Genomic DNA, 27,512 nt, shown 5'->3' with positions numbered 1-27,512 from the left:
GAAATTATTATATGGTCTTTGTCATCTTTTTTTTTGTATTGGTTATTGGTTTAGGCTAAACTAGCTTCTAAATTTGTCTCTGCAAAATTCTGGTGAGCAGGGGGAAAGAAACTATATTTCTCATGGGCTGAAGAGTCTCTTCAAACACGGTGACAATGTATACTGACATAAAGTTTAGACTCTTTTTTTTATTACTGGTTAACAGTGTGGGTTGTATGGAATACAGTTGTGTGCATAGCAGGGCTGTAGAGTCCTTATTCCTTTCCAATGATAGAAATTAATGATGATTAATTTAAAGCTTTCTCAAGTAGCTTAATTCAGTTAATTAAACCACTATAAAAGACAGTTTGGGTGTTTAAGCTAACTCACTAGTACTAAAAATGTGAAACAAAACAGGAAGCAATACTTCAAGTAGTGATTCCCTGGATTTTATAGCTGAGTCTTGTTTGTGTCTGGATACCATGTTCTGTCATATGTGGTTTACTTTCTGTTGAGCTTGCAGCTATCTTTGTAACTGCCACAACTGTGTGAGAGGTTACTGTGTCATGGGCTTGGGACCTCTTTCACAAAGTATGAGTGCTCAGATTCTGTGATGCTTTTTTTTTTTTTCCTGTGTGTGTTCATTTTGTGTTTGCACACTCTTCTTGAATACTATTAATTCAATTTCTGTCTTACAAAGTGTATTTCACAAGATTCTTGTGCAATCTTACTCCTTTGCAAAAGAATGACCTTCTATAAATGTGTTTTAATGTAAACAAGCTTTGACCTTGTTTAATGTTAGCATGTCATTTTAGGTTTATCCAGGTCTCCATAATTATCCTGGTCTGGAAAAAACAAAACCAAACCCACTGGATTCAGCTCTGGAAGTTATTTTGGTAGATTTCCAAGTGTAGGCATTCCTTATTGACCCAGTCTGCAATAATTACTAAAATATCTTTTCTGAAATAAACTTGTAAGTAGAGATGTAGTTTAACATTCAAGTACGTGCATCTTTGTAAACTTTTGGAGCTAGACTGTCTGAGGAAAAAAAAAAATGCCCATACTGGAGTTCCATATTTTGTGTCAGCTTTGATTCAGCATCTCAATTTAGATTTGCTTCAGCTGTGTAAGGGGGGGGGGGGGGGCTTAGAGGATGATAGGTTTATCCAAAATACCCAGTGATCTTCATCAGCAACTACATACATGGGTAATCAATCAGTCATGCGTGCCTGGGGAAAGTAAATAACCCATCAGGCAGGTCTACTTGAGGAGAGTAGAGTTTTTATGTCTAGGAGTGTCCTGACACTGAAAAAAAGACACAAAAATATTCGAGCGCATTCTGCCTGCACTACAGCCTGGCTTGATAAGGGCTAGGTGTGAGCCAAAACCCTTACAGCTGTACCAATGCTGAACTGTGCCTGAGCTGACAGGCTCCATGCAATTGCATTGTTTGGGTCCTGTTGGGGTACTTCAGTTGGCAGTAAAGATGTTAATGAACATTTCGTGAAATTAATGATTGTACTGAAAAGATTGCATATAAAATCATTAAACACAAAGACGGGTGAAATATGAATTGTGTAATCCTTTGGTCATGCATGAAAGAGTAATTTGAAATTGTGCTAGTGCTATATTGTGAATGTATGCCAGTACTCTATACTCGTGTACCGCTCAGCTAACGAAGTGCCTGAGACATTTGTGAGTCTGAGGTTTCTTCTGTCAAAAATATGCACCATGTGCTTTTGGAGCTTGTTTAGTACTGAAGCTATCTTGGCCAGTTGTACCTAGCTATATTCTAGCCTTTTCTAAGTCTCAAACCAAATGTTTTGGATTAATTTTGTACCTATGAGGTTAAACATTTCTTTTGGTTAGCTCTTTATATATATAGGTAAAACTTAATGAAATGGCACTTAGCCCTCTTTATTTGTCATATGTTAGTGTTCATATACCACATGGTTACTAATGAGTTTGAACAAAAAAGTCATGTATATACTTAAGATAGAAGATAGTGAACCATAGTGAATTCTTGTTGTGGAATGTGGCTTAGGAGATCTCAATTTCGTAGGTTGTAATCAAAATATCTGTGGCAACTGCTACAGCTACCAGCATTGAAAAATATCACAAAGGTTATAATTTAGTAATTTTACCATGCTGTGAACAGCTGAGCATGCAGCAAATAATTACAGTGAGTGCATGCAGTTTGGGAACTGTTGTGTCCTTGGGCATATCTGGAGGAAAAGTTGAGCAATGGATCCTCCCCATTGTTAAATATATTTTTTGATGTGAAATTGTTTTGTTTATTTGGTACCTGTTAAACTTACCTGTCTTGAGGAAACTTGTAGGCCTCTTCCAAAACTGATATAAAGAGTAAGCCAGGTATTGGCATGGCTGTCAACTGCTGTCAGTCAAACGTGCAGTAGTAGATCAGGTTTCTGCAAGAGCGTGTACAGTGCATGTAGTCTTGTTGGCAGCAGGTGTGCATCAGCACTGTAACTGAAAATGTGCCATTGGAAAGGTTGCCAGCAGATACAATTTGAACAAGATGTGGGGGTAGGAAAAGTAGAGGTTGAAAGCAGCCTTATATCTCCAAACATAATTATTAATCTCCTGATGGAAGATGACTATTAGAAAATTTTTATTTATATTTTTACACAAAAAATTATTAGAAGTTTCATGTTTTTTTTTTTTTTTTAACACAACTTTGGTAGAGAGACTGTGTATCTAAGACACAAAGTTTAGGGCTCAAAGATACTATTTAATAATGACCTGCCATTTATTGTGTGCAGTTGTTTTTTCTACTGCTGTCTGCACATTGACCTTAAAACAGTACACTTGATTTAAGTGCATCATCAAAAAAAATTTCCTCTTAACATGAATGCTAACCACTGAATTGGATCAGAAAGATGAATGCTAGTCAGACATTACTGTCTTTTATTTTCATCTGACTGGCTTCAACTTCCAACCAGCAATTTTGTTGTAGTTTTGTTTGTAGGTTGGGATCCTTTGATGCCTGGTATTTTTTCAGGATGAGATATTTGTATGTTGTGATGGAATATTTTGTCTTGATTTTGTAAAGCTAAATGCATTCTTTAAATGAGTTATTTCAAGCCTTATGAAAACACTGTGGAATTAATTTTTTTGGCTTCTCCGGGTTTTTCAATATTATTCTTAAAATGTGTCTGTTAGAGCTTTAAATAGAATCCTGTTAGGAGTTTTGCCTAACATTGAAATAGAACCATTTTACTGCTGCTTTGTTTTTTACCTTGAAAGCCTGGCCTTCTGTCACAGTGAAAGCTGGCTTGTCTGCCTGCTTTTGTTCTTGAATTATTTTGGGGTTATTGCTTTTCTGTATTCAGTCCTTCGTTCTCTAGGTCTGAGCATGGATAAAGTTTGCATTTCATAATATAAAAAAGGCTTGTCTTTGAACGGGCTGTAGCACAGCAAGTAGCTGGAAACCTTTGTTTGATGCAACTGTTGTTATTTATAACCTGTTACTATTTACAACTCTGCCAGTCTCTGGCAGGCAGTGACATTCCAATACGACACATAATATTGAAGGATTCTATAATGCCTAATATTGATTGTTGTGAAGGTCTGGAAGAGTCATTGTGGCTAGATAATTTTGTTCAGCAGTCACTATTGAACTGTGATATGGTAGAGATGTTTTTGTGTGTGTGTGAGTACTATGTAGTAGTAGATTGTGGGGCATTTCATTTACAGAATTATCTGTATCAGTCACTTTTGGAGGCTGTTTCAGGGACTAAGTATGCTTGCTTGATAGTCACTTTTTTCAGAAAAGGTTTGTTTTCAAATGTTATGATGCTAGTTAAATCTGTTAGTGCAGTTCTGCAAAGTTATGAAAAAAATTCAGCTTTGGTTTAAATTTTTATCTATTTTGTTTATGCAATAAAGGAACACTTAATTTCTGTAAGTAATTGAGGCTTCATATATTCTGAAATCAGTATTTTTGCATAGTTAATAGTGCAAATTCCATAATTTGCTGTGAGTGATTGAACTGGATCTCCAATGCAATAGATTTTTTGGGGGGGGTGTTATAAAGGCTAAGCATGGGAAATTCTGCTTTCAGTAAGTGATTTGACTGGCTGCTTGTTGCCTGCAAGCATAGGCTAGCAGTCTGTAAGTGACTAGCCTCCAACCGATGGGGTTGATTGTGTTTTGTTTCCCTAAACGGCAGACAATTTTTTGGTCTGCATTGTTTGTCTTTGGACTGACCAAAGGTGCTGCTGTAGTCCTCTGCCTTCAGGTGCTCAGGAAAAGGAGATGATGTTATGCTGCATATGTACATGTGTGTATTCTCATGCATTGTTTTGTTGAAGCAGACAGTGGAATGTCTTTTAGTGAAAGAAAGAACACAAGAATGCCTAATCTGCATGAAGCAGTAAACAATGTGGGTTGTAGTTTTTGGTTGTTCTTTTTTAGCAAGTAACAAATTATAGAGAATACAGCTTGACAGAAATTTAGACTAGATTTGGACTGGTAGGGAGATGCTTGAAAATCTGAAACTATTAATTTTTGGTGAAAATGATCATGAATTGATAGCATTCCTTCCCCTTGGGAATGCAAGAAATGACAGCTAGTGATTTTAAAGTAGCATAACTTTTGCAAGCTAAGGAAATAGGTAGATAGGGTCTCTCCTAAGACATAAGGGATATAAAAGGATCTGTTAGTTTCTGAAAGAGAAATTCTGGTGCAGGCAGAAGAGAGCAGCAGAGCAGTCCTAGGACTTGCAGAAATACTGTTCATTAAAAAAGAATCATATGGAAACTGGAAGCAAGGACATATATCTCAGGTTGCAGTACAAATAACAACTAAGGTGAAAAGTCAGAGGATAGAAAAGCAGAGGAAAAAAAATGCTGACATAATTTATAGTAATTGGGGACAACAATGAAGTATAGTGTTTACTTACAGAATCACAGAATAGTCAGGGTTGGAAGGGACCTCTGGGGATCATCTAGTCCAACCCCCCTGCCAGAGCAGGGTCACCTACAACAGGTTGCACAGGACAGTGTCCAGGCGGGTTTTGAATGTCTCCAGAGTGGGAAACTCCACAACCTCTCTGGGCAGCCTGTTCCAGTGCTCCACTACCCTCAAAGTGAAGAAGTTCCTCCTCATGTTAAGATGGAACTTCCTATGTTCAAGCTTGTGCCCATTACCCCTCATCCTATCAATGGGCACCACTGAAAAAAGACTCCTCCCATCCCTCTGGCATCCTCCCTTTAAGTATTTGAAAGCAGTAATAGTTTGAAACCATTAATACTTGATTAAAGTAAGTACATAATGATAAAGACTACTGAATTAATCTTTGCTTTGATCTTCAGAAAAAGACTAATTGTATCCAGAAACTTAAAGGAAATCACAACTCCCCTCTGTCCCTGGTACAAATTTTGGATAAGCTGAAGTATGTTTAGATCCTCTTGGCTTAGTGGGTGTCAGTAGAAGTGAGCCAGTGCTGTGTTTTGTGGGTAGCTGACCACTTTCTTCTACAAATAGGAGCACCTGGTGCAGCACAGCTGTTGCTTACAGGCTTCATGGAAATAACCAATGGTGATGGCCCCAGGGTTGCGGAAGTGGGAAAATATACTACTTGTCTTTTAAAGAAAAGGAAGAGGAGGACGTTAGAATAAGTCAGGTTGACTGACTGTAGCTGGAAAAAATGATAGAGCTAATAATGAAATAGTATGTAGATAAGCACCAAGAGATAATAAGGTGGTAAACAGACAATAAATTGTGTAGAGACAGTCTGATTTCCAGGTTAATTTGATGTTTGCTAAGGCAGTAGCAGTAGATGCTGTACCCGACTACTTACAATTTTTTTGCACAGTCCCACATAAAATTCTTAATTAAAACAAACAAACCATAAAAAACTATGGAATAACTTTAAGATGAGATTGCTATATAGTAGCTGTGCAGTGTTCCGGTGGGCTGACTCCATCCAGCAGCTGAGCCCCCATGTAGGTGCGTGCTTCCCTCCTCGTACCCCCGAGAATAGGAAGAGCAAAAGTTAGAAAACTCATGGGTCGAGATAAAGACGGTTTAAGAAGGAAGGAAAGAGGAAGAGTAACAAGTGATGCAACAGCAGTCACTTGCCACCTCCCACAAGCAGGCAGGTGCCCAGCTGGTGTTGGTGTAATGGTTGTCTTGGGAAACAGAGCCACCTAGTTTTTTATTGCTGGGCATGACATCATGTAATATGGAACATCCCCTTGAGAGCTTAGGTCAGCTGTCCCAGCTCTGTCCCCTTCCAGCCTCTTCCCCACCCCCAAACCTACTTGCTGAGGTGGGGGCCAAGTGCAGGAGAAAAAGCCTTCATGCTGCACAAGTAATGTTCAGCAATAGCCAAAACACAAGTGTGTCAACACTTTTAGTCACAAATCCAAAGCCCGGCACCTTATGAGTTGCTGTGAGGAAAGCTGACTCCATCCCAGCCAGACTCTCTGTACATATGTTTGTGAAGAACATTCCATGTATACATTTCGCTAGCAGTCATTATCTTCACAGTACTGTTCTGTGGAGAGTGAGTAGTATTTCTCCAGTTCTCCATGGTCGAAAACAATATAATCCTTAATAGAATTAGGTATAGTTTTAGGAGTTGTTTTATCTAATTCCGTAGTTACTGTACTAAAGCAGCTTTTCTTGATGCCCGTTATCCTTAATATATATTAGTGTTTTTTAAAAGGCTACCTTTTTCCCCAAATTGCTTAAGTATTTTACAAGCTGCTACTTACCCTTTTCAAAATATGTTTATTATTTTGTGTGTGTTCCTGAAGTCAGTTAAATGTAATTTTTCTTCTTGGAATAGTAGGTTGAAAGGGCAGATTAGAGCACTGAACTGTGTATCTGAGATACACAATTTTTCTCCTTTTTCTGATGCTTTGTGTGTTATAAGAGACTATTATATTGACCCTTTTTTCCTCTGAACCTTTCTATGTAAATGTGACATGTCTCTTACATGTTTCTTTGTCCCATTTCTTTAAATTATTTTCTTTGCCTGGGAAGAGGCTACTCTTACACTCTGTGTGTGTGTGTATATATATATATATAAACTGACACATTAGTTTGTAGACAATGAAAAAAAGTAACATATGATTATAAATACTCTCACTGACTTAATTCCTTAAAATAATACTTTTGCAAATTCTAGTTGATCTTTTTCAGAATTAGGTTTACAAATGTGTAAATAGAGAAAGAAGCAAAGTTTAAAAGTTACAAAATGACTTCTAGCTAAAAAAAATAATTTACATTTTAACTGCTAGTGCATTGTTTTAGTCCTTATTTATGCTTTTCTTGAAGATTTAATAGCCTGGATAAATACGTTCAAACTAGTAGTGGCATAGAGGAATCTTCTAGTCTTCTTTTTTGCAATGTGGTTTGTTAATCTTCAAAAGCATTTTGTAACAAGATGGTTAACAGTCTAATACATTTAACCTCACTGAGACTGAAGGAAAACTGGACCGTGTGGTATTGGCAGCATTTTTATGTAATTGATATTAACTGTGTGAATCTTTGCTCATAAATGTTCATTTTATTTATGTTGGAGATTTGGGGTATCTTTCTCTTCGGCATGTTGACAGGGAGTAAAGGATTAAAGCAGAGATTTGTATTTTTCTGGAACAGTTAGTTGGAATTATGGATGTTTTCCATAAAGGTGAGGGATGAAGTTGTCGAAGCTGTGAGAGCTTAGGGAGTGTTAAAAATTTGGAATATCTACTTATAACCTTCAATGTGAAATAGATATTCACCTCTTATGGGAGGAAAAGGTGCTCAAAGGAGCAAAAGTCAATCTTTTCTGGTCAGTTCATTGTACCAGAATCTGATCAGAGAGCAACAAATGAGGAATAAAGTTTCTTTGGCTCATTGTTTCAAGCCTCATCTATGTTTAAAAAAAAGTTTTACATTTGTTTTAAAATTTTGAGTCTCACCAGAACAAAACACTAAATTTGTTTTGTCCAGAATCTCCTGTTTGAAAGCCTCAGAGACCCTTCACAGTGTAGGCCAGGGTCCACGTATGCACAGTACGCACACGTCTTTCTTGCTCTCAGCCTATTCCCTGCTTAGGTCTCAGGAGCATCAGTGGAAGAGGAACTGATGTAGACTGAAGAGCTGTTTTTTTTTTAGACGCTCCTTGTGTTAGGTTAGGGAAGGGAGTCTTTGGGTTGTATGGATAGGTTGAGCATCAGGAACCCGATCCAGGCCATGGTTTCCCCTAAGAACATTTTGGCTCTTTGCATGTCATGTACTGTGGGGAGTGCCTGTGATAAGGGCAAGACAAAGCTTAGCTGCTAAAATGATTCATCTGATTTACAGCCTACTCCCAAATTGCCTACTCCCAAATTGCCCTAAGGAAAAACAGCCTTAGGCCTATGTGTCTGAAAGAACAATACAGCCTGTGGGCAATTGCTTGAGCACCTCTGCACTAAACTTTATAGATCCTTTTGATTACTGTGCTTTCCCTTGGCAAATGCTTTAAAATACTGAAAAAGTTACTTCATTAAATCTGAGTGGTAAGCAGGTAAAAATTAGTTTTAGGTCAGGGAAGCTTATTTTAAAAATTCATGCTTTTATTTTAAATTGGATTGTTCTACATAATATGTGGTACTGGTTTACAGCTTTTACAAGTGGTTGCCTGATAATCCATTCCTCTTGAGAGAGGGACACACATCTTCCTTTGAGTTTTTTCTGTGAACAGAAGGCTGTGGCTTTAAGAGTTACAATTAATGATTGCAGTTTGACTAAGACTAAGATCTACAGTGTATTGTGCATCTGTTAATTCCTTCTGTTTATCCGTTCCAGTGCAGTAGTAAGTTAAGCTGCTTTCCAGCACAGTCAGTTTCATTCAGAGGACCACTTACTTGAAACAGGCTTACTGGAGTTCTCAAGTTATATATCATAACTTACTTCATTATTATTACCACATTATTTATTATTTCATTAGTGTATAGCTGATCTAGTCATAAATGCAGTGATTTCATCCATGTTGAGCTGTCCAGTTGTGCTAATGACAGGTGTCTGACATTTTGTCCTTAACCTGCATTTACATGAAAATGTGAACTTACCTTCTCTTGGCACCAGTGGTATTCATCTAGATGACAGTAGTAATTAATACACATAAGACATAAACAAGGCGACTGTTTCAGAGATTTTGGAAATAAATGGAGATAAAAATATTTATTCTGTGTACAAATTGAAGAGTAGTTGTACTTACTTAATTCTGAACTTCTTAAGTTGAAGTCTAGACCTTTCGCTGGTCAATGGGATTTGGTCTGGTCATTTAGACAACAGAACATAGGCTAATGCGTTCTCATTAGTAAATGGTATCCTGAAATTTTCCCTTGGAATAGAAAGTAAATGCTGCAGTTGGCCTGGCAGTCAAAGAGTGCTTGAATCTGTTGTTAGTTGAATTGCATAAATCAGAAATGGTTTATTAAGCTCAACTGTTTCTGTACTTCAGCTCTGGTAATTTATCCAAATAATTTGTCACATGACTGTTGGAAAGTTTGACTGGAAAGCTAGCTTGCACATGAGCTTGCTATTTTGGCTGCATTGAACACACTTAGCACTGAAATGGCACAGAGCGGAAATCAATGGTCATACAGTGTTAACAACTGAATTCTCATCTATGAACACAAATAATTTAGATTGAGAAGACTTGGTGTACCTGTATCGGAGCATGCTTTCCCTTAAACTGCAAAGGTGCAACTAATAATGGGAATTGGATTGAAGAACAGAAACAAGCTATGTGGGAAAGCATGCTTGCAGACTTTAATTCCTCTGGCTTTAGCTGTTTTTCTGGCAGTAGTTGTTTAACAAAACTTAATTATTAAGACTTCATAAAGCTGAAACATTATTATAGCTCAATAAAATCAAAAAATATTTTCCTGTTCTTAATTCTTCAAGATTCGTTTTTTAAAACTTCAGGGATTTTCCAGTTTCCTCACTAACATAGAATCAGTCTCTTAATATGCTGATCATATATGTGAAATGAAAGTGTGTCCTTAAAACAGGGCACTTGCATGAAAAAATTGTAGGTGGTGGAATTAGCCTTAGAGAGCAGTGATAGAACTTGGGCTGAAGCTTAGGTCTGGATACCTAAGGTTAGTATGGGCCATATCCTTAAATTTGGCCATCCGCTGGCTACCTGTGTTGGAACAGCTGTACAGGTTGTGGTTGCTGTCCTGTAGCACAGTGTGGTAGGTGGGAAAAGGGAATCCAGTTTCAACATGCAGCTTCCTTGGAGGGTAAGGGTCAGCAAGAGTCAGCATCTCCAGTTGTGTTGTGGTGTTCTTTTTCCCTTTGCTTCATCATCTTTATTGGGTTTTACAAAGCCCTGTCTTTTACCAAAAAAACAAACCCTGTATGCTTTTTGTGGGATTGGTGTTTTTAGTGGTTGGTGAGATAAATACCTAGAGAGTATGCTGAAAATGTCTTTATTTCTGCTAGGGAATAGGAATGCTTTTGAAGTGGGGGTTGTTTTGGTTTTCTGGTTGTTTTTTGGTTTTTGTAGCCACGTTTGTTGAGGCTGTGTGAGCATAGCTTGTTTGCCTTTTAATATGTAGCCCATGCTCCTGAAACAGTGTGTAATTGGTGGAATTCACTGATCCTTCTTTAGTTCTGTTTTCCTAGCTTCAGCAGCAAGTTATTAGTTTTAGCCTTTGCTCAGTCCACTCTCATGCCTTGATATTTTTGTGTATTCTTTTGAACATTTCTCCAACCCTCTGTTTCATTTTGTTTTGTTTGCCGGTATAGGAGCTACAAAGTATTCTGGAAGCTCAAGAGAAGAGGGTAGATATGGTCGATCACTCCTACGTTCTCATCTTCCTTTATTTTGCCCTAGATAAAAGCAATAGCAGTAGTTTCACAGGGATAGGAGGTGAGAGGCTTCTGATCTTGTTTTTATGGATTCTTAATGGAGTCCTTCCTCTCAGACATGCAACAGGTGGGACTTTGCCGCTTTTTGAGTCTTAAAGTAGTGTGGTATCTAATGTCTCAGCTCAATGTTAGGATACGTTGTTCATGGAGAGAGCTAGACCTCTGGGTGCAGTGAAACGACTAAAAGCAGTGCTTAGTTTCTTCTTTTCTCATCTCGTCTGACAGGTGTTAATACTCAAACTACTGATGCTTTTATGATGTGACCCCGGCAGTCCGGTACCTACTAGGGATGTGACAGCCATATTAGATTTTCAAAGCAGATGACTTTGATCATCATCTATGAAGGTCTACTACTGTAGTCTGTTCTCAAATGTTTCATGAATGCAGGAATCTGGCAGCTGAACTGAGAGCGTTTGATAATGTTCTGGAGGAACCAGAGTTCATGGTCTCATGCTGAGTTTCTGCCCTCTTCTGCTGCAAAATCAAGCTACAGCCTTCTGTATAGAACTAATCCTTTTGTAATCTGTACCTTGGACAGTATAGTATTGCTCTGGCAATTTGTAAAGTTTGCCAGAATTGAATCAGGGTCTGGTGCATATTTGTGTGTGAATAGCCTCTGCATTGTTTGTGCCTCTTGTTGCAGAACTCAGAACAAAAGTTTTCTTTAGGTCCAGCTTTGCAACAGTTGTCTAATTCCACCTGTGAGACAGAAGGAACTGAAAAAATACTGGTTCAGAGAGATCACTGTGATGAATGTTCATTCCTTCCAATTGAAAAAAACCTTTTTCCCCCTACATGCTACAGGCATGTGATTTCTAGAGCCTGAGTGGGCCTTGTTAGCAATGTTACATTTGTTTTCCATTTCTTAGCACTATGGGGTGGAAGGTGAAAAAGAGATGAGTAAATGGTCAGAGAAGAGTTGAATCCCATAGAGGGGAAAATAGATTAGTAGAGAAAACTGTCTGGAAGTAGAACTCTGCTTCCTGAATTTCCTTTGGATTGAAGGTCCACCAGTGATAATATTGATTTCTAACCCTGAAACATTGCACTTTTAATTTTTCCCATCTGATGGTATTACATTTAGAAGACCTAATGCATTCAAGCCTGCTTTTGCGACCTCTATTACCTCGAAGCTTCTGGATCATGTTTTATTTATGCATTTTCTTATCCTTTTTTTTCTCTTGACACCTGCCTAATAGAATAAATGGCATGATTTATTTTTGGTGGAAATATCTAACACCTTTTCACATCTAGGAAAATTGATTCTAATATTAAATGCCACCTTCTGGGTGAACTTCTTATGAAATTTTAATGTCTCACTGTTTTATTTAAATAAGTTTACCTGTATTCTCAACTAAAATTTGAGCAAGGGCAGTCAAGTCAGTTCTTCAGGTGTGTTATACTTCACTGCATAAGCAAATCCACCATCATTTAGAGAGACTCTTGTGGATGGTTGCCATTCCAAATGTGGCAGTGTTTGTGGAGGTACTATTCCCACTGTATTGTTACAAACCCTGGCTCGTTTCTGTCATGTCTAAAGCTGTTGTATGGGAGGTTGTCCATAGAATATTCTTCACTGATCTTAGTTTGATGTAAAGTCCAGGAATCACTACTTAGATCCTTGTTCGACTGATGCTGTCTTCTCATTTTCACTATGTTGACGATTGTGTCTATTGTCAGTCTGTTATATTGACTTGTACTTAAACAGAAGAATCTCAAGACTGGCATCACAGTCTCTCTTTGGTGCTGGGTTTGAACTGCAGGTTTGAAGGTGGCAGAGGGGAGGCCATGAATGTGCTTTTCTATATGACTTTTGTATAGGGTGACTTACTAGCCCAGACAGGTAAGATTGTTCAGAATATTGAAGAAGGTAGACCATTTACTGAACCACCTCTTTTTTTAAAACCTTTTTAAAGACCTGCTGTGGTGATGCTAGACATATCTTTCAGTTTGTGCTAGGTATGCATGTAGTAGTAATAATTTGAAATAATTTGAAGATTAATTCCTTCACAACTATGTTGATTTTTCATCACCATTTTTCTGTCAGAGTAAATTCTATTGTATAACTCAATTTACACATCTGTGCTGCATTTTTATTAACTCTGACTTGTGTCAGAGTTCTCACTTTTTGCTTATTTCTCTCCCTGTGGGAAATTACACTGCTTTCTTTTTGCAGGTGTGGTGACCGCCTTCTTCCTCTGAGGTCACGAGAGAATTAAGGCTGCAAAGAATGTTAGGCAGTGTTCAGTCTAGTCTCCAGTTCAGAGATGAATCAGCTAGCTTAATGTAATTTTAGGCAGATGTCTTAACTTCACTAGTAAAAGAGACAGCAATAAAACAGAGCAGGTTTCTGTCTTGTACAGTGTTTACCATTTGTTTAATTATGACTTGATATTTTTTTTTTGCAGTTTGAGCCTAACACTTGTTTGGTCCTTGATGGACTAGGTTACTGCTGCCTCCTGTTTAGTGAACTGTAAGGCTTTGAAGAGTGCTGCTGTATTCTTTATTTATTTCTCCTCAGGTAAATCTAGTCAGATTCATTTTGTCACAGACTGTTTTACTGTTGTGGTCATCTCGATTTCTGCTTGGTCCATACATCAATTTCTGAGCATCTTCAGACAGGGTATAATCCTCCAGTTGAGTAGAGTGGGTTATTTTACATGTGCTTTTGCTTCATCCTCTTTGGTCAAATTCTGGGTTAAGTTGTAAGCACCATGGGTATGCTCTGAGAGTCTCTTAAACAGCTTGAAGGTATAACTTTCATTAAGAAAAGTGAAAATCTAAAGGTAATCTAGCCCCTTAGAAACCAGAATTGCTTTATAGGGTTATTTTCTACCATGAAGAGTAGCACAGGGCTGCTTTGTTCCCTTCAGCTGAGTAGACCTATAAGCAAAGAGGTAGTATGCTGTATGGTTTGTTCTTTATATTGCTCTAATCTGATACTCCTCATTGAAGGAAACCTGTTTCAGCGCCTGATTTAAGAATTTGGTCTGCACAGTTTTCCCACTTGAAGCAGCAAACATGAATTATTGTTCAACTGAAATCAAGTATACTTGGTCCATACATCAATTTCTGAGCATCTTCAGACAGGGTATAATCCTCCAGTTGAGTAGAGTGGGTTATTTTACATGTGCTTTTGCTTCATCCTCTTTGGTCAAATTCTGGGTTAAGTTGTAAGCACCATGGGTATGCTCTGAGAGTCTCTTAAACAGCTTGAAGGTATAACTTTCATTAAGAAAAGTGAAAATCTAAAGGTAATCTAGCCCCTTAGAAACCAGAATTGCTTTATAGGGTTATTTTCTACCATGAAGAGTAGCACAGGGCTGCTTTGTTCCCTTCAGCTGAGTAGACCTATAAGCAAAGAGGTAGTATGCTGTATGGTTTGTTCTTTATATTGCTCTAATCTGATACTCCTCATTGAAGGAAACCTGTTTCAGCGCCTGACTTAAGAATTTGGTCTGCACAGTTTTCCCACTTGAAGCAGCAAACATGAATTATTGTTCAACTGAAATCAAGTATTGCTGTATTACAAACACTGGGAAATAAATTTTGATGGTGTGTGTAAAATTGTGAACCCCATATATCATGTGATGTCTTACTTTCCTTTCTTCTTGGCTTTATGGATAAGAAGCGTTTCAGTTTGAGTAGTCTTCTAATATTTCCATTTTCAGTTTTTTAAAAGCTTTTAAAGGATTTCAGTTTTCTCTGTGTGATTTGCATTATCCAGAAGGTAGAGAGATCTATTTCCTCTGGTTTTGGGTGTACGTATATGTATAAAATAAAACTGAAGCTGTCCACTAGAATGTCCTTTTTTGGCTGTTCTGCCTGCATTAAACATTTATTATCAGGTTGGGCAGAAAGAGTTTTAAAGAAGTATAATTAATTCTAGAGACTACCTGAATACTTAATGAAAGGGCTGAATTTGCAATGCCTGTAATATATCTGTCCTTCATTCTTCACAAGAGTATTAACAAAGCATAATATTGCTTAATTTTTCTGGAGGGTGATCTGTTAACACAGCTTACTGAAACATTTCCAATAGATGTGTAGCTAGAAATGGTCAATTCAAGAAACAGAACTCAGGATTTTTGGTAGGCTGTAGAGGATCCAAGACTAAGAGGTCCTGTGGTTTCTGGGGCATTTTCTCCTTTCTAGTATTTCTCAACTCTCATACATGGCATTGGGAACTTCAAACTCCAGCTTCAGTTGATGCTTCTTTCATGGGTATAGTGTAGCATGTGGGCTGATCCACAAATGAGGTGCTGATATTGGCAATCTATGCAGCTGCCAGTTTAAGGAAATAAATCTTTAGCTGGTTTTATTGGAATTAAAATCTTCCATAACTTCTGACTTATAGAAGATCTTTAGTATTTGAAATATCACTCAAAACTTTATCTGCTTTAAAATCTTAAAAAAAAAAAAACCCAAAAAAACCCAAACAAACAAAAAAACAAAAACAAAAAAAAAAAAAAACAAAAAAACCCAAACCCAAAAAACCCCAAAACAAAAAAAAAAAAACACAACCCAAACCCAAAACCTCACCTGCTTTAAAATCTCAAATGCTTTACTTTTAAGCATTAAGATCACAAGTTGAACAATATTGTGCTCATTTCTAACTAGTGCTTGAAATATAAATTTAACTATTTGACAACTAAGCAGAAGTATATTATATATCATTACTAAGTCTGTAGAAAGTGCTGTGCTACCTCAGCAGATCAGTCTTCATTTAAAGAAAATTTATATATGTTTGTATTGAAACACTCTTTAGGAGGAAATGTTAACCTAGCCTTTATTCAAATAACTCAAACTCAGCATGAATAGAAAAGTTGCACAGAAATCCTTAGTTATTAAAGGTGTAGTATTTTAATGGAAGCACATCCAGCATTCAGAGAAAGTTGAATCTAAAACTTTGGAAAAAGTCTTTGGTGGTGGGTTAGCTGTTTATAATGTCAGCATATTCATTTTACTTAGAAAAATGTAGATGGACAGAAGGCAAGACAAAAAAGAACCCCAATTAATCGCTAAATCGTTAAATAATGAGTAATGGATGGTAAAATTGAAGACAAAGGTCTTGCCATAGGTTTAATATCAAGGTGAGAATGTTGTACGGATAATCTCATTAGAAACTTTTCTGTCTCTAGCAGCGTGGGTTCTGTTTTGTCACTAGTTGAACAGTGGGTCCTGCTTCCCCACCTTGGAGCTCAGAGTCTTTTGCTGGCCATTGATGGCAGTTCTGAAGTGGAGCCCATGTTTTTTTGTTTCTCTTAAGTCTTGAATGCTTTTCCTATTCATATCCTGTCTCTGGAAGAAAATTATGTGCAGCATTTAACCAGTAGTTGCACTGATGTCTGTGGAACTACACAAGATGGTAAATTTACAAATAAAATATGTAGGTGAAGCTTTTTCTTTATGCCAGTGATCTTCACATTGCATCTTCTGACTAGTCTCTTCCACAGTACTGCCATAGTTCAGTGATTCAGTGATTTATACGCAAAAAGTCATGACTCCTCTGAGTTAAAAATGAATGTAATTTTCATATAACTTAACAAGATACCAGAAAGCTGTATTTGCAATGTATTGCCCAGGTTATAAAAGCAGTGAGCCTTCTATTAGTAATTTATAACAAAAGCTGTACTCCTAGTATATTATAATGCCATGTTAGCATTATACTTCCATGTCATTATATTCTGCCTTGAAGTCTGCTGCTACCGTAGGTCTTCAGTGCATCATAATTAAACAGCTCTCTGACACAGCACCCCTTGTTTCTGGAAATAAAGCTAAACACAGTCCTTGATGCCTAGTGCAGTGTAGTTTGCACTAGGGCATAGGATTACTGTAATGTATTTCCATTTGAATTCATACAAAGGTAAGCAGGTCATATTTGTATTATTGAGTAACTTCTTGGGGGGCTGCGGTATAAATCAAAGAGAGATTATTCACAAGTTCCACTTTCACTTTAGCCCTGAGAGAATGACTTCAAACTCCCATGAACTGAAACTGATGGATTTAAACTGGCTTTAGCCTATGGTGTTTAAGACAAAAGCCTGTTCTGTCAATGTGTATTGACCCAGCTGGAATGATAAATCACGAAAGAATGCTGTATATGTTGAAAAAAGATGTAACAAATAAAGCCAGCCTATGAAATATATATATATGACTGTAGGCTAAACCTGCAGAAGTGGCACTACAGTTTACTAGAACACTGTTTCTGGAAGGATCGTTAGAACTTAACACTTGTGTATGATAAATTTATATTAAGAAAATACCTACCTTAACTCAGATTACATTTTTTGTACTTAGTAGGATGTCCCTCATTTTGATGAATCTGGTTGTACAGGCGTTACTGTGAGGAACAATAGCCGAGGAGCTACTCTTAAGGGACAGTATGCTTTTTGCGTATCTAATTATTGCTGATCCTGCTGAACAGTCATTTTCTCTTCCTGTGCACACACTGTTTGGCAAGCAGATAACTGACCTTACGCTAGAAGCCAAAGCAACTCAATGGAGTCTGTCAGATAAATTATATACAGCTAAGCAGCTGATATTCTGACCGCGTGTCCCAAATCAAAAAGATGTACTGAAGTTATGATGAAGCAAGCCTTCAATTTAGGCAGGCTTGAAACAAAATGTCCTTTCCTTTTCCTGCACTGAGCGTGCAAAGGTCCCCCAGTGGGCTCTGTATCTAAAACGTAGCTGTAGAGTAAGGCAGCTCCTTAAAAAGACACAGTTTAGAACTGCTGGGATGGGACAGGTTAAATAGAGATGTGCCCTTTCTTATGGGAGGAGAGGAAGCACATCTCTTCTGCCAGTCTGGCTTTCCAGTCTAGCGGCTTTTGTTGTTTGCCTTGCACAAACCCAGGCACTGTGTCCGCAAAGGGCCCCTATGCCCTTTTACAGGCTTTGGATTCTTGTTCACCGTTTCCTCATTCTCTGTCTGGGCTGTCTTTCATTCCTTTTGCTTTTTATTGCCTAGAAAATAACTACCTTGCTCTCAGTCACTCGTGGGAAGAAACAGTTGTCTCTTTGTTCCTGAGGGTTTTTCCAGCCCCGAATGTGTAGGGTTAGCTGGTCCGAGAGTCCTTCCTGCTGTCCAGCTACAGTCTTCCTAAAGACCTGCGATGACTTGTGAATAAACAAGTGTCTATCCTGTATTGTGGATTAATTGATACCTAACTTAATTGAAGAACTGAACTCTGAAATCATTGCTGTGCTTCACAGAAAACAACAATGTAATGTCTTGTTTCCTTTGTCTATTTTTGACAGGATGCGTGTATTTGTAATTGAAGATGTGAAAATGCACATAAGTAAAATAGGTGCAAATGTTTGCTGGAGGAACAATAATAGCATTGCTGACACTAACAGAATTTAATAACCCACTGATTGATGATGCCTAAATGAGCAGGGGGAAAAAAAAAAGGGAAACCCTAATCCTTCCTGCTTAGTCCCTCAAGCTGGTGTTACGGTTTGGGAACTAATCCATCAATGCATGTTACCTATGCAAAGAAGATGAAAATTCTGCTGTTCAGCTGATTATAATGGGACTGTCTTAAGAAGTATCACCTTGATTGTGCTGGTTGCATTGTACTTGAGTCTTTCAAATTGCAAATCTGAGTGATTATGTGCCTAGTAGTGCTTTTAACACTTTCTGGTTTGCTTGAAGGTAATTTGTAGCTCTTGTATTAGGCCTTCACTCACAAATTTTGCAGGCAGTTGTACTGGTTTTCATCACAAAAGACATTTGCTGTCTTTCTAGATGAAAGCAGAATACTGACTGTTCATTACAAGTAAAACATCGATTTTTTTTTTTCTTTTAATTTACCTGGACTGTTTAGAAGTTAATTATGGTGGGGAGTTCCCCCACTTATGAAACACACTAAAATACAAAACAGTATGTCAAGTCAGGTCTGATCTTCCATCTGAACTATTTGGGCAGGAGTCTTAACATTTCATACTTTCAAATATTTGTAGTTAAAGTTTTATAGGTATCTCCAGTAACTGTTTTAGCTTCAGAATGCTATTAGTCATGTCAGTGTTCTGTTTCGTGTAGGGTGGCTCCAGGGAATGGTCACTGTTCCAACTAGGTCCACAGCAAAGTATTGTTATTTTGCTAGATCCCTTTTATTTGCTTTCTGGCTGTTTGGGGTTTTTTAAAGTTTTATTTTCAAAATATTGTGCTGGATAAAAGTCAATTTTAAAAGTGAAAGTCCAAGATAATCTCAGCTACACCTTTTCCAAATTGGAATGTGGTGGTGAGCACTGCACTTACCTTCCAGGTGGCTAGTAAGCATCTTGTAGTCTAGTCCTAGGAGGCATGTTGGCCTTTGCTGGTCTTTCCAGGTGCTGCTGAAATGTTGAAGTACTTGGTAGGTTTGAAGAGCTTGTGATGTGAAACATCAAGTCAGCTGTTGCCATTCTGTTTTGTCCTTTTGTTTTCAATTCTTACCCTCCATTATGTGTGTGACATGCGCTTTTTAAAAGATCACTTGAGTAGACAAATAATACTGATAAAAGCTAGTGTTTTGGGGCCTTATTTCCAGCTTATATCAAGTCTTTGGTATTTGATGATTTTTACTTATAGGAGACAAGGTGAGGTGATGTGAAATGAGGAAGAATGTCAGGTAAAAGGAGTGAAGCTCTAAGAAGGTAAATGTATAATATGTGTCTTGGGAGTGAGAGGGAAGTGAAGGTGGGTAGTGAAAGAAATTATTTTTAAAATGGTTTTACTTCCACAAGTCTTTTTTTTTTTTTTTAATATTATTATTCATCTGGCACTGGGAAGTCTAAAATTTGATCTGATGGAGTGGACATCTGTGTTTTTTTCCTCCTAACAGGTCGTGACAATGCATGTGAAAAGACTTCATACATGTTCCTGCGGAAAGAACTTCCTGTGCGACTAGCCAACACCATGAGAGAAGTCAATTTGTTGCCTGATAACTTACTTAACAGGCCTTCAGTTGGACTAGTACAGAGTTGGTAAGTTAAAAAAAAAAAAAAAAAAAAGTGATTGAAAAATTAGTGTAAAACTAACACAGTATGTGTTGCTTTACTTTCAACTCAGCTTGAATTGTCCTGAACTGAAATCTGTTTTCTGCCTTGAATTGTTTATAACGTGTTTCTTGTTAAATGAAGTTTCATTTTCTTCTGTCTAAGGTTAAGTAAATGCTCTAATATGAATCTTAGAGATAAGAATTTGTAAGTTAGTCTTGTAAGTTAGTAAAAGCATGCTGTTGTCTCCTAGATAATGAGAATCAGTCAATAACTTCCAAGAGCGAGCTTTTTAAATATTTCTTACTGTATTGCACCCATAACTTCTTGAAATAGCTGTTCTTTCTCCTTACTCTTTCTTTGTCGAAAATACTGAAAGAAATTTTAAACCTCATTTGTTCTTGTTGCTAAATCTTTAAAAACATAACCTGGTATTCAGTGGAAGTTATGGAATGGGACAAAAATCTGGTGTTGACCAGTAATTATTGTTCTCCATTGTAATAACTGGTGTGTATCTGAAGCAATTCAAAGTCTTGTCATTTTTTCCACAGTAATTAATTTCTTGCCTGCTTGCATGTTCAATGAGGTTTGGAGACTACTGCCTTGTATGTATTAAGCTCTAAAAAATTGTTGTTCCTGGGGTAATTATTGCCTCTCTATCTGCAAATACTTGATCCAAAGAATTTATGTAAAAATATCTTCACAAACTTCCCTTTGTGAATAACAGCTTATCTATTAGGGGTGTAAGTTGTAACTAATGTTGTAGGCTTCTGTTAACTTCAGTCAGAGAGCCTTTGAGCCAAGAAATTCCATGTTGACTCTGCATTGACTGCTGGGTGTGATCTCGTATTTGTCAAGCTTCAGACTTAGAAAATATAAATTAGGATATGTGGTATTGTGTACTTTGGTTTAAACATATTTGTCTACGAAAGGTAATACTAACTGTCTTGATGACCACTTCAAACATAGTGATTAAGTGCTTCAAATAAATGTGAGTGCTGTGGAGCCATGCAATAGCAATCGCTTTGTGGTTAAGTGGCAGCTTGCAAGGACTGAAAGCTCGTATCATCTGTCTGATGTTACCAGAAGCTGTTATACCAAATAGGAAAGGGTAGATAATATATAGACCTTTTAGACTTTTCTGATCTAGATGACTTGTGAAGCTCTCTAGTGAAATGTGGACAGATAGGTGAATGAAGAAAGGAAAATAATTTTTCTGTAGTGACTCTGCAGCATAATTCTTGGAGTCCGATTTTATGTTCTGTGGTAAATACTTCTGCCCTGCTAATACAGAGTCAAGCAACATTTGGATCACTTCTGGCAAAGAAACTGAATAGGCATTTAGGGTGGAAGTCCCCTTCAGAATTTTTGCTTAGAGGTTTGAAGACTCATGGGATGACTTTTGTGGCTTCAATAGATACTACTAATTAAAAAAAAGAAACACCAAACACAAGCACTCTGGAGTGTATTAGAATATATAATGACTAAGATACTTGCAGTATCACAGCTGTAGACTGATAGTTTTCTGTTAAATGGGTCAAAATATCAGACTTCAATGTGATGAAGACGTTCAAGTGTACATCCAACCCAGAGATGGAAGTTTGAAATCAGTGTTTGTCATAGTGTTCTTTTGATTTCGATCCTCAGTTAGCTAACAGTTTTTGTGGAAAGAAGTGTCTTCATTGAGATTATGTAAGAATATTTTTTGTGATCCTATGTCAGAAATAACTGCATGTTTTCCTTATTATAGATGTAGACTTTAAAGAGCTTATTTCTTATTTTTCTATTTAGAGTTTTTGAATTGTTTTTTAAAAATTTACCTGTAGATTATAAATCCTAGTGATATACTGGTGATGAACCTTGGGCAAAATTTACTGTATCAGTTACCTTTTGGAAAGACCAAAACAAAACAGTTTTATTAACTTCATTGTGAATAACCTTGAATATTATGCAGCTATTCTGATAGCAAGTTTTGAAACATTTATAATTTCTTAACCTAAATTTTAGACATACCTAGAGAGACATTCCTGAATTTTATGTGGTAGAATAAATAAATATAAATTTAGCTCTTTGGCTGTTTTGTGAACCTGTAAAATGAAGAAATCTTTGTGACATGCTTGTTTCATACATCAAGAAAGAAAGCATTTCAGGTCAGATTTCAGGATGCCTTATTTTTACTATGCCATAGGTTGAGGAAGCTTGATCATTTATTAATATGCCAACAAGAAGTCTGATTTACATTTTCCACAAGTGAGCAAAGACATAATTGAATGCATTATTCACCTTAATCTGTTTATTTGCTAATATTCAGTAATTTGTGTGGTCACCAGCATAGTTATGATTTATTTACACTACCAATTTGCACTAGAAGCCTATGTTTTTACGTGCTTTTGGTGAGACTCCAAAGTAGCTGGAGCTTTAAAATGTGAGTTCCCAGTCTTTTCCTTAATGTCAGTGTGCCAAAAAATACAAAAAGCTCCTAATCTTTAATTAGAGTAAGGTGGCTCTGTAAACAGATGGATTTGGTGGAGTAAGAAAACAAATTAACCCTGACTACTGTACAGCATGGATCCTTTCCTGTCAATCCTCTGTCCAGCCAGGCAGTGACATTTTGGATTGCATGAATTTCCTAATCCCTTATAGGTCCCTTGGGAAGCAACCTCATCTTGACACTTCAGAGAATATGCTCCTTGCTGCAGGCAAATCCTGTCCCCCTCCCTGTTCTCTAGTCCATCTTCACAGTCATGCTGTAGTGCTTCCTGTACCATGCTCTATGACTGCACTGCGCTGCCTAACAGATTTTTCAATCGATTGCTCTCGGGAAAGGTGCATTTTTTTTCTCCTTCCTTTCTGGGTTCCTTAGTCTGATGCATGCAGCAAGGAGGATAGGCAAGACAGCTGTCATTCCTTTGTGCTACTCATCCGCGCTTCTTCTGAATAAAGCTGGCATTACCCACAGAGCAAACTACGAACAAAAAAAGTTTTGGATTTTAGTCTGTGCTAAAGTAAAACATTAGTTCTGTCCCAGGTGGAGTTTATAACTTTGTTTATGTGTATGTTTTGTGTGGAGTAGCAAGGGAAGGAATACAGTGTATCAAAATAATAACACAGTTTATATGTTCTGGCTGTGAACTGTGGTGATTCCAAATAACAGATCAACAACCAGCATGCTAGGGAGCAGCAACTTATTTTCAGTTTTCCAAAATCAATGGGCAACTTCCTAGTTCCACAGAAGTGAGCATTTTTTTAGGCCAGCTTTCAGAGGGCACTCTATAGCTAAAGTGCACTGCAGGTGGGATATTGAATGTGTGTTAGAACTGCATAATACAGGATATCATCATTAATGTGTGATGAGAGAAAAAAAAAAAAAGGAAAGCAGGGCTCCATCACGCATCATGGTTGCTTGGGAAGACAAATGCCATCACTCTGAACATCCTCCCCCTTCCTTCTTTATTACCCCAGCTTTATATGCTGAGCATGATGTCATATGGTATGGAATATCCCTTTGGTCAGTTGGGGTCAGCTGTCCCAGCTGTGTCCCCTCCCAGCTTCCAGTGCACCCCCAGCCTGCTCACTGGTGGTGTGATGTGAGAAGCAGAAAAGGCCTTGACTCTGTGCAAGCACTGCTCAGCAATAACTAAAACATCCCTGTGTTATCAACACTTGTTTTCAGCACAAATCCAAAACATAGCCCCATACTAGCTACTGTGAAGAAACTTAACTCTATCCCAGCCAAAACCAGCACAACTCATAAGAGAAATCAGTATGGTTTGGGGATTGATAATTGTTTTTCCTCTATTTTTTACATTCAGACTATGCTAACAAGATTGTGTTACCATGGAGATATGTTTTATCTTTTCAGTGCTCTGGAAAACCTTAGTGAAATACACATAGGGGAAAAAAGCAAAGGTATCCTGCATCAGTTTGTTGGTTTTTTTTTTTTAAAAAAAAAGGGGGAAAATCTGGAGTTGATATTATGTGCATTTACAGTGATTTCATGTATGAAATGTGCCATTCTAGAATTTGGCAGACTAACAAGAATTCAGTCTACCTGGCAGTAATTAAGAAAAGAACAAGGCTAAAGGGTGCTTGAAACCAAAGAGCTTTCCCAATGAATTGTAGTGTATTGTGATGATAAATTAAACAGAAGGACAACAGATTTGAAAGTCATAGGCTTTGATTTCTGCTTTTGATGACTCATTGAAGATGGCAAAATGTAACTGACATTCTTTTCTTTTAATCTATCCTGGGTGTTGTCTTTTTTGTAGATTTGTCCTGTATAGTTGTATTCATTTACTAATAGTATAGCAAATCATCCATTATTCTGGTACTCTTCTCCTTTAGTCTAGCTGGCTGGTAATTGTGTGTGAAGTGTTTATAAAACATCACAAGGTTTTGCTTTTCAGTGCCTGATAAATTCTGCAGTTACCACCTTCCCACAGTTCAAATCAAAAGAAAAGTGAAGGAAATAGATGATTGTTTGAAAGGGGAATGACCTTTTTTACACACACTAGCTGTTACAGAAGTGAACTGCATTGCTGACTGCTCACCTTTAGGCAGAGTGTACTGTTGGTGGTAGTTAAGACAATGTTGTGAATTACTTATCACAGCTAATCAGAGTTATACATTTCCTTTTAAACAAGTTTTTTTTTACTTTCTGAGCTGTTTGGAAGGGAGTGGAAGGATGAATTTTGTGTAAAAACTGTAAATCACAACTGGAAAAAAGAAAAAGGTGTAGCATTTGCAGCTCCGAGTTGTTATGTGGAGACTGGCACTAATACACAAGGTATTAGAGCATCCCAGGTTGGGTGACATATAGTCAGAGTCAGAAAGAGATATCTAAATATTGTAGCTAATTCTATCTAAAGGAAAAGCACTGCCTGTTTCATAGTTTCTCCATCACCACAGAGAATAAAGAGAAGTTACTTCTGCTCTTGTATAAATGTCCTTAGTTCAGAGCATTTAGTTTGTGTAACTTTCCTTTGTTTCAGAAACTTTCAGTTCCTCATTGGTGCTATGTTGAGCCTGCAGTGTAATGACCTCAGAAGCTGTTCCGCCTGCTGGTTGCGCTGAAGGCTGGTGACCAAGTTTGGCAGCTTTTTTCTGGTTGAGACCTGCTTTAGTCTTTTTCTGACTGAGACAGTTTTCTGCACAATTACCTCCTGCATTAAATGAGAAACACTTGGCTTGCCCCTGCCTGATACTCTACTAAAAGTGCTGATCCTTCAACATAAGAATAGTGATGTTTGATTATTCCAGGGGCAGCAGTCTTAGGACCAATGTCCCAATAAGCTAACAGAGAGTACGAATCTTAATGCAGCATATCAGTAATGGTAGGCAACCAATCAAATCTTGGCTGCAGAAAAAATCAGGTATCAGCTACGTTCAGTACCAGAAATACTCATTGTTGTTTTACCCTTAGCATCAGCACAGGATTGCTGATGTTTGAGATTTCTGGTAGGAGATGTGTAGTAAAAAGCACCTGCTGTATTGCTTCTCAAGTGTGGTGGTTGTCCTGGATCTTCAGAAGCAGGACTTTATAATATTATATGATGACAGATGGGACTGAGCAGCTTCCTAATAACCTCTTACTTTGCCACACAAGAAGCTGTCACTTCTTTCATGACACAGATTTACTGAAGCATCTTTCATATGGGAAGAAGCAGAGAGCTGAGTATTTCCGTAGAGATATTCAGCAAGTTGTGTGGACTGTTCGACCTGAAGAAGAGAAAGCTTGGGTGGGCGGGGGACACAGATGTTATCAGTGTGTATAAATACCTAATGGGAGAGAATGAAGATGAGGGAGCCAGACTTTTTTTAGTAGTGCTCAATGACAGGAGGCAATGAATACAAATCAAAGCATGTGAAATTCCATCTGAACATAACAAAAAACTTTTTTACAGTGAGGGTGATCAAACACCACAAGAAAGTTCCCCAGAGAGGCAGTGGCATCTCCATCTGTGGAGGTATTCAAACCCCAACTGGACATGGTCCTGGATAGCTTGCTCTAGCTGACCCTGCTTGAGCCAAGGAGGTTGGACTAGGTGATTTCAAGATATCTCTTCCAACCTAAATGACTCCATGATTCTGAATTTCCTTGGAAAGCTGGCTTGCATCCCTGCATGATCTGGGAGGCAAGAAAGGGCTATTGTGGGCTTTATGAGAATGGGATGTAAAGGGTGGACTGAGAGCGTGGGGAGAAACAGAGAGAGCAAAGAAAAGAAAGGCCTCCACAAAACAGGGACGATGGGAACAGAAATTAAGGTAAGAAGAGAAAGGATTTCAAACCAGGAGGAAGGCTTGAAAGGATGGGACAGGGGAGCATAAAGAGTAGAAGGGTCGTTGTTGACAAACTTGCTGACACCTACAGCATTTGGCCCTTTACAGAATATGAGAAACACTTTATAGTGTGGAGGGTGCTTGTGACAGTTTATAGTCCACCTCCTGTCATGGACAGGACAGCTATGCCTGTGCTGATGAAATCATAGTGTTTTGGCCCACTCATTGATTCAGGTTATGATGGCTACTTCGGGTTTCATAGATTGATGTAGACACAGTCATTCAGTGGCAAGACATCAACCTATGTTTGAGGAATAGAATAAGACTCCTTCATATGAATCATGCAGGTATTATATAGGTAGGCTGTTTCTCTCTGTAGAATCAAATAAATATTTTTTCCGGACTTCCTTTTACCACACAAACAAATTTAAGACAGCAAATATTTATTTAATTACCAAGGAAGATCTAAGCTTTCTTGTTACATTACAACCCACAACCTGAGGGAACTAGTCCAGTCTGACAATGCTGGTGGGTTTTTTTTCCATCCTGTGCTCATGATTAACTTGATTGACCTTGATTCACATGAGGCAAGTGATGCTGAAGAACATGTACCTCTTTTAAACAAAAGAGTGAGGGTGATCATAATTTGTTATGTGCTAGGTCTTGTAGGTGAAGCAGCTGAATTCAGAGACTAAAGCAGCTTTTTTCCAGTGAGAATTAATAAAAGGGGGAGTGCGTGCAAGGACACATTCTCAAAGGAGATTAGTTGTTCTTCAGTCTTTCAGAAACTCAATTCTTCCCCCAGCTGACTGTCCTGATGATTCCTCCCCTGCCTTTCTGTCCTCCACATCATGTATACTGTACAACTGTTTCAGTATCTTTCTAACTGGTAAAAGTTGCACTTTCAGGAACTCTTCTTCAGTGGATAGTGGGCTATGGCTCCTTAAGTAACCGCCACCCTTGTCTCACAGCCTGGCTGAATGTGAGCCAGCAGTGTGCCCAGGTGGCCAAGAAGGCCAATGGCATCCTGGCTTGTATTAGAAATACTGTGGCCAGCATGACTAGGGAAGTGATTGTCTCCTCACCTTGAGTACTGTGTTCAGTTTTGGACACCTCACTACGTTGAGGTACTGGGGCCTGTTCAGAGAAGGGCAGCAAGGCTGGTGAGGGTTCTGGAGAACAAGTCTTATGAGGAGTGGCTGAGGGAACTGGGGTTGTTTAGCCTGGAGAAAAGGAGGCTGAGAGGAGGCCTTATCGCTCTCTACAGCTACCTGAAAGGAGGTTGTAGTGAGGTGGGGGTCTGTCCCTTCTCCCGAGTAACAAGTGATAGAACAAGAGGAAAAGTTGTGCCAGGAGAGCATTAGATAGGATATTAGGAAAAATTT

The 27,512-nt window shown here is 38.0% G+C and overlaps 2 protein-coding genes across 2 annotated transcripts in view; one reads left to right on the top strand and one right to left on the bottom strand.

Moving 5' to 3' along the window:
• ACOT9 (acyl-CoA thioesterase 9) overlaps window positions 1–27,512 on the bottom strand; it is a 334,937-nt gene that overhangs the window by 254,205 nt on the left and 53,220 nt on the right. The window lies entirely within an intron of this gene.
• The window catches only part of PDK3 (pyruvate dehydrogenase kinase 3), a 58,179-nt gene that overhangs the window by 2,863 nt on the left and 27,804 nt on the right, over window positions 1–27,512 (top strand). Inside the window, exon 2 of the mRNA XM_082491611.1 lies at window positions 19,695–19,836. Within this exon, the coding sequence (XP_082347737.1) occupies window positions 19,695–19,836 (142 nt within the window). The remainder of the gene's footprint in view (window positions 1–19,694; window positions 19,837–27,512) is intronic.

The sequence above is a fragment of the Vanellus vanellus genome, assembly GCF_965231255.1.
Source record: "Vanellus vanellus genome assembly, chromosome: 1".
Lineage (NCBI taxonomy): Eukaryota > Metazoa > Chordata > Aves > Charadriiformes > Charadriidae > Vanellus > Vanellus vanellus.
This window is presented reverse-complemented; position numbering and strand designations above follow the sequence as displayed.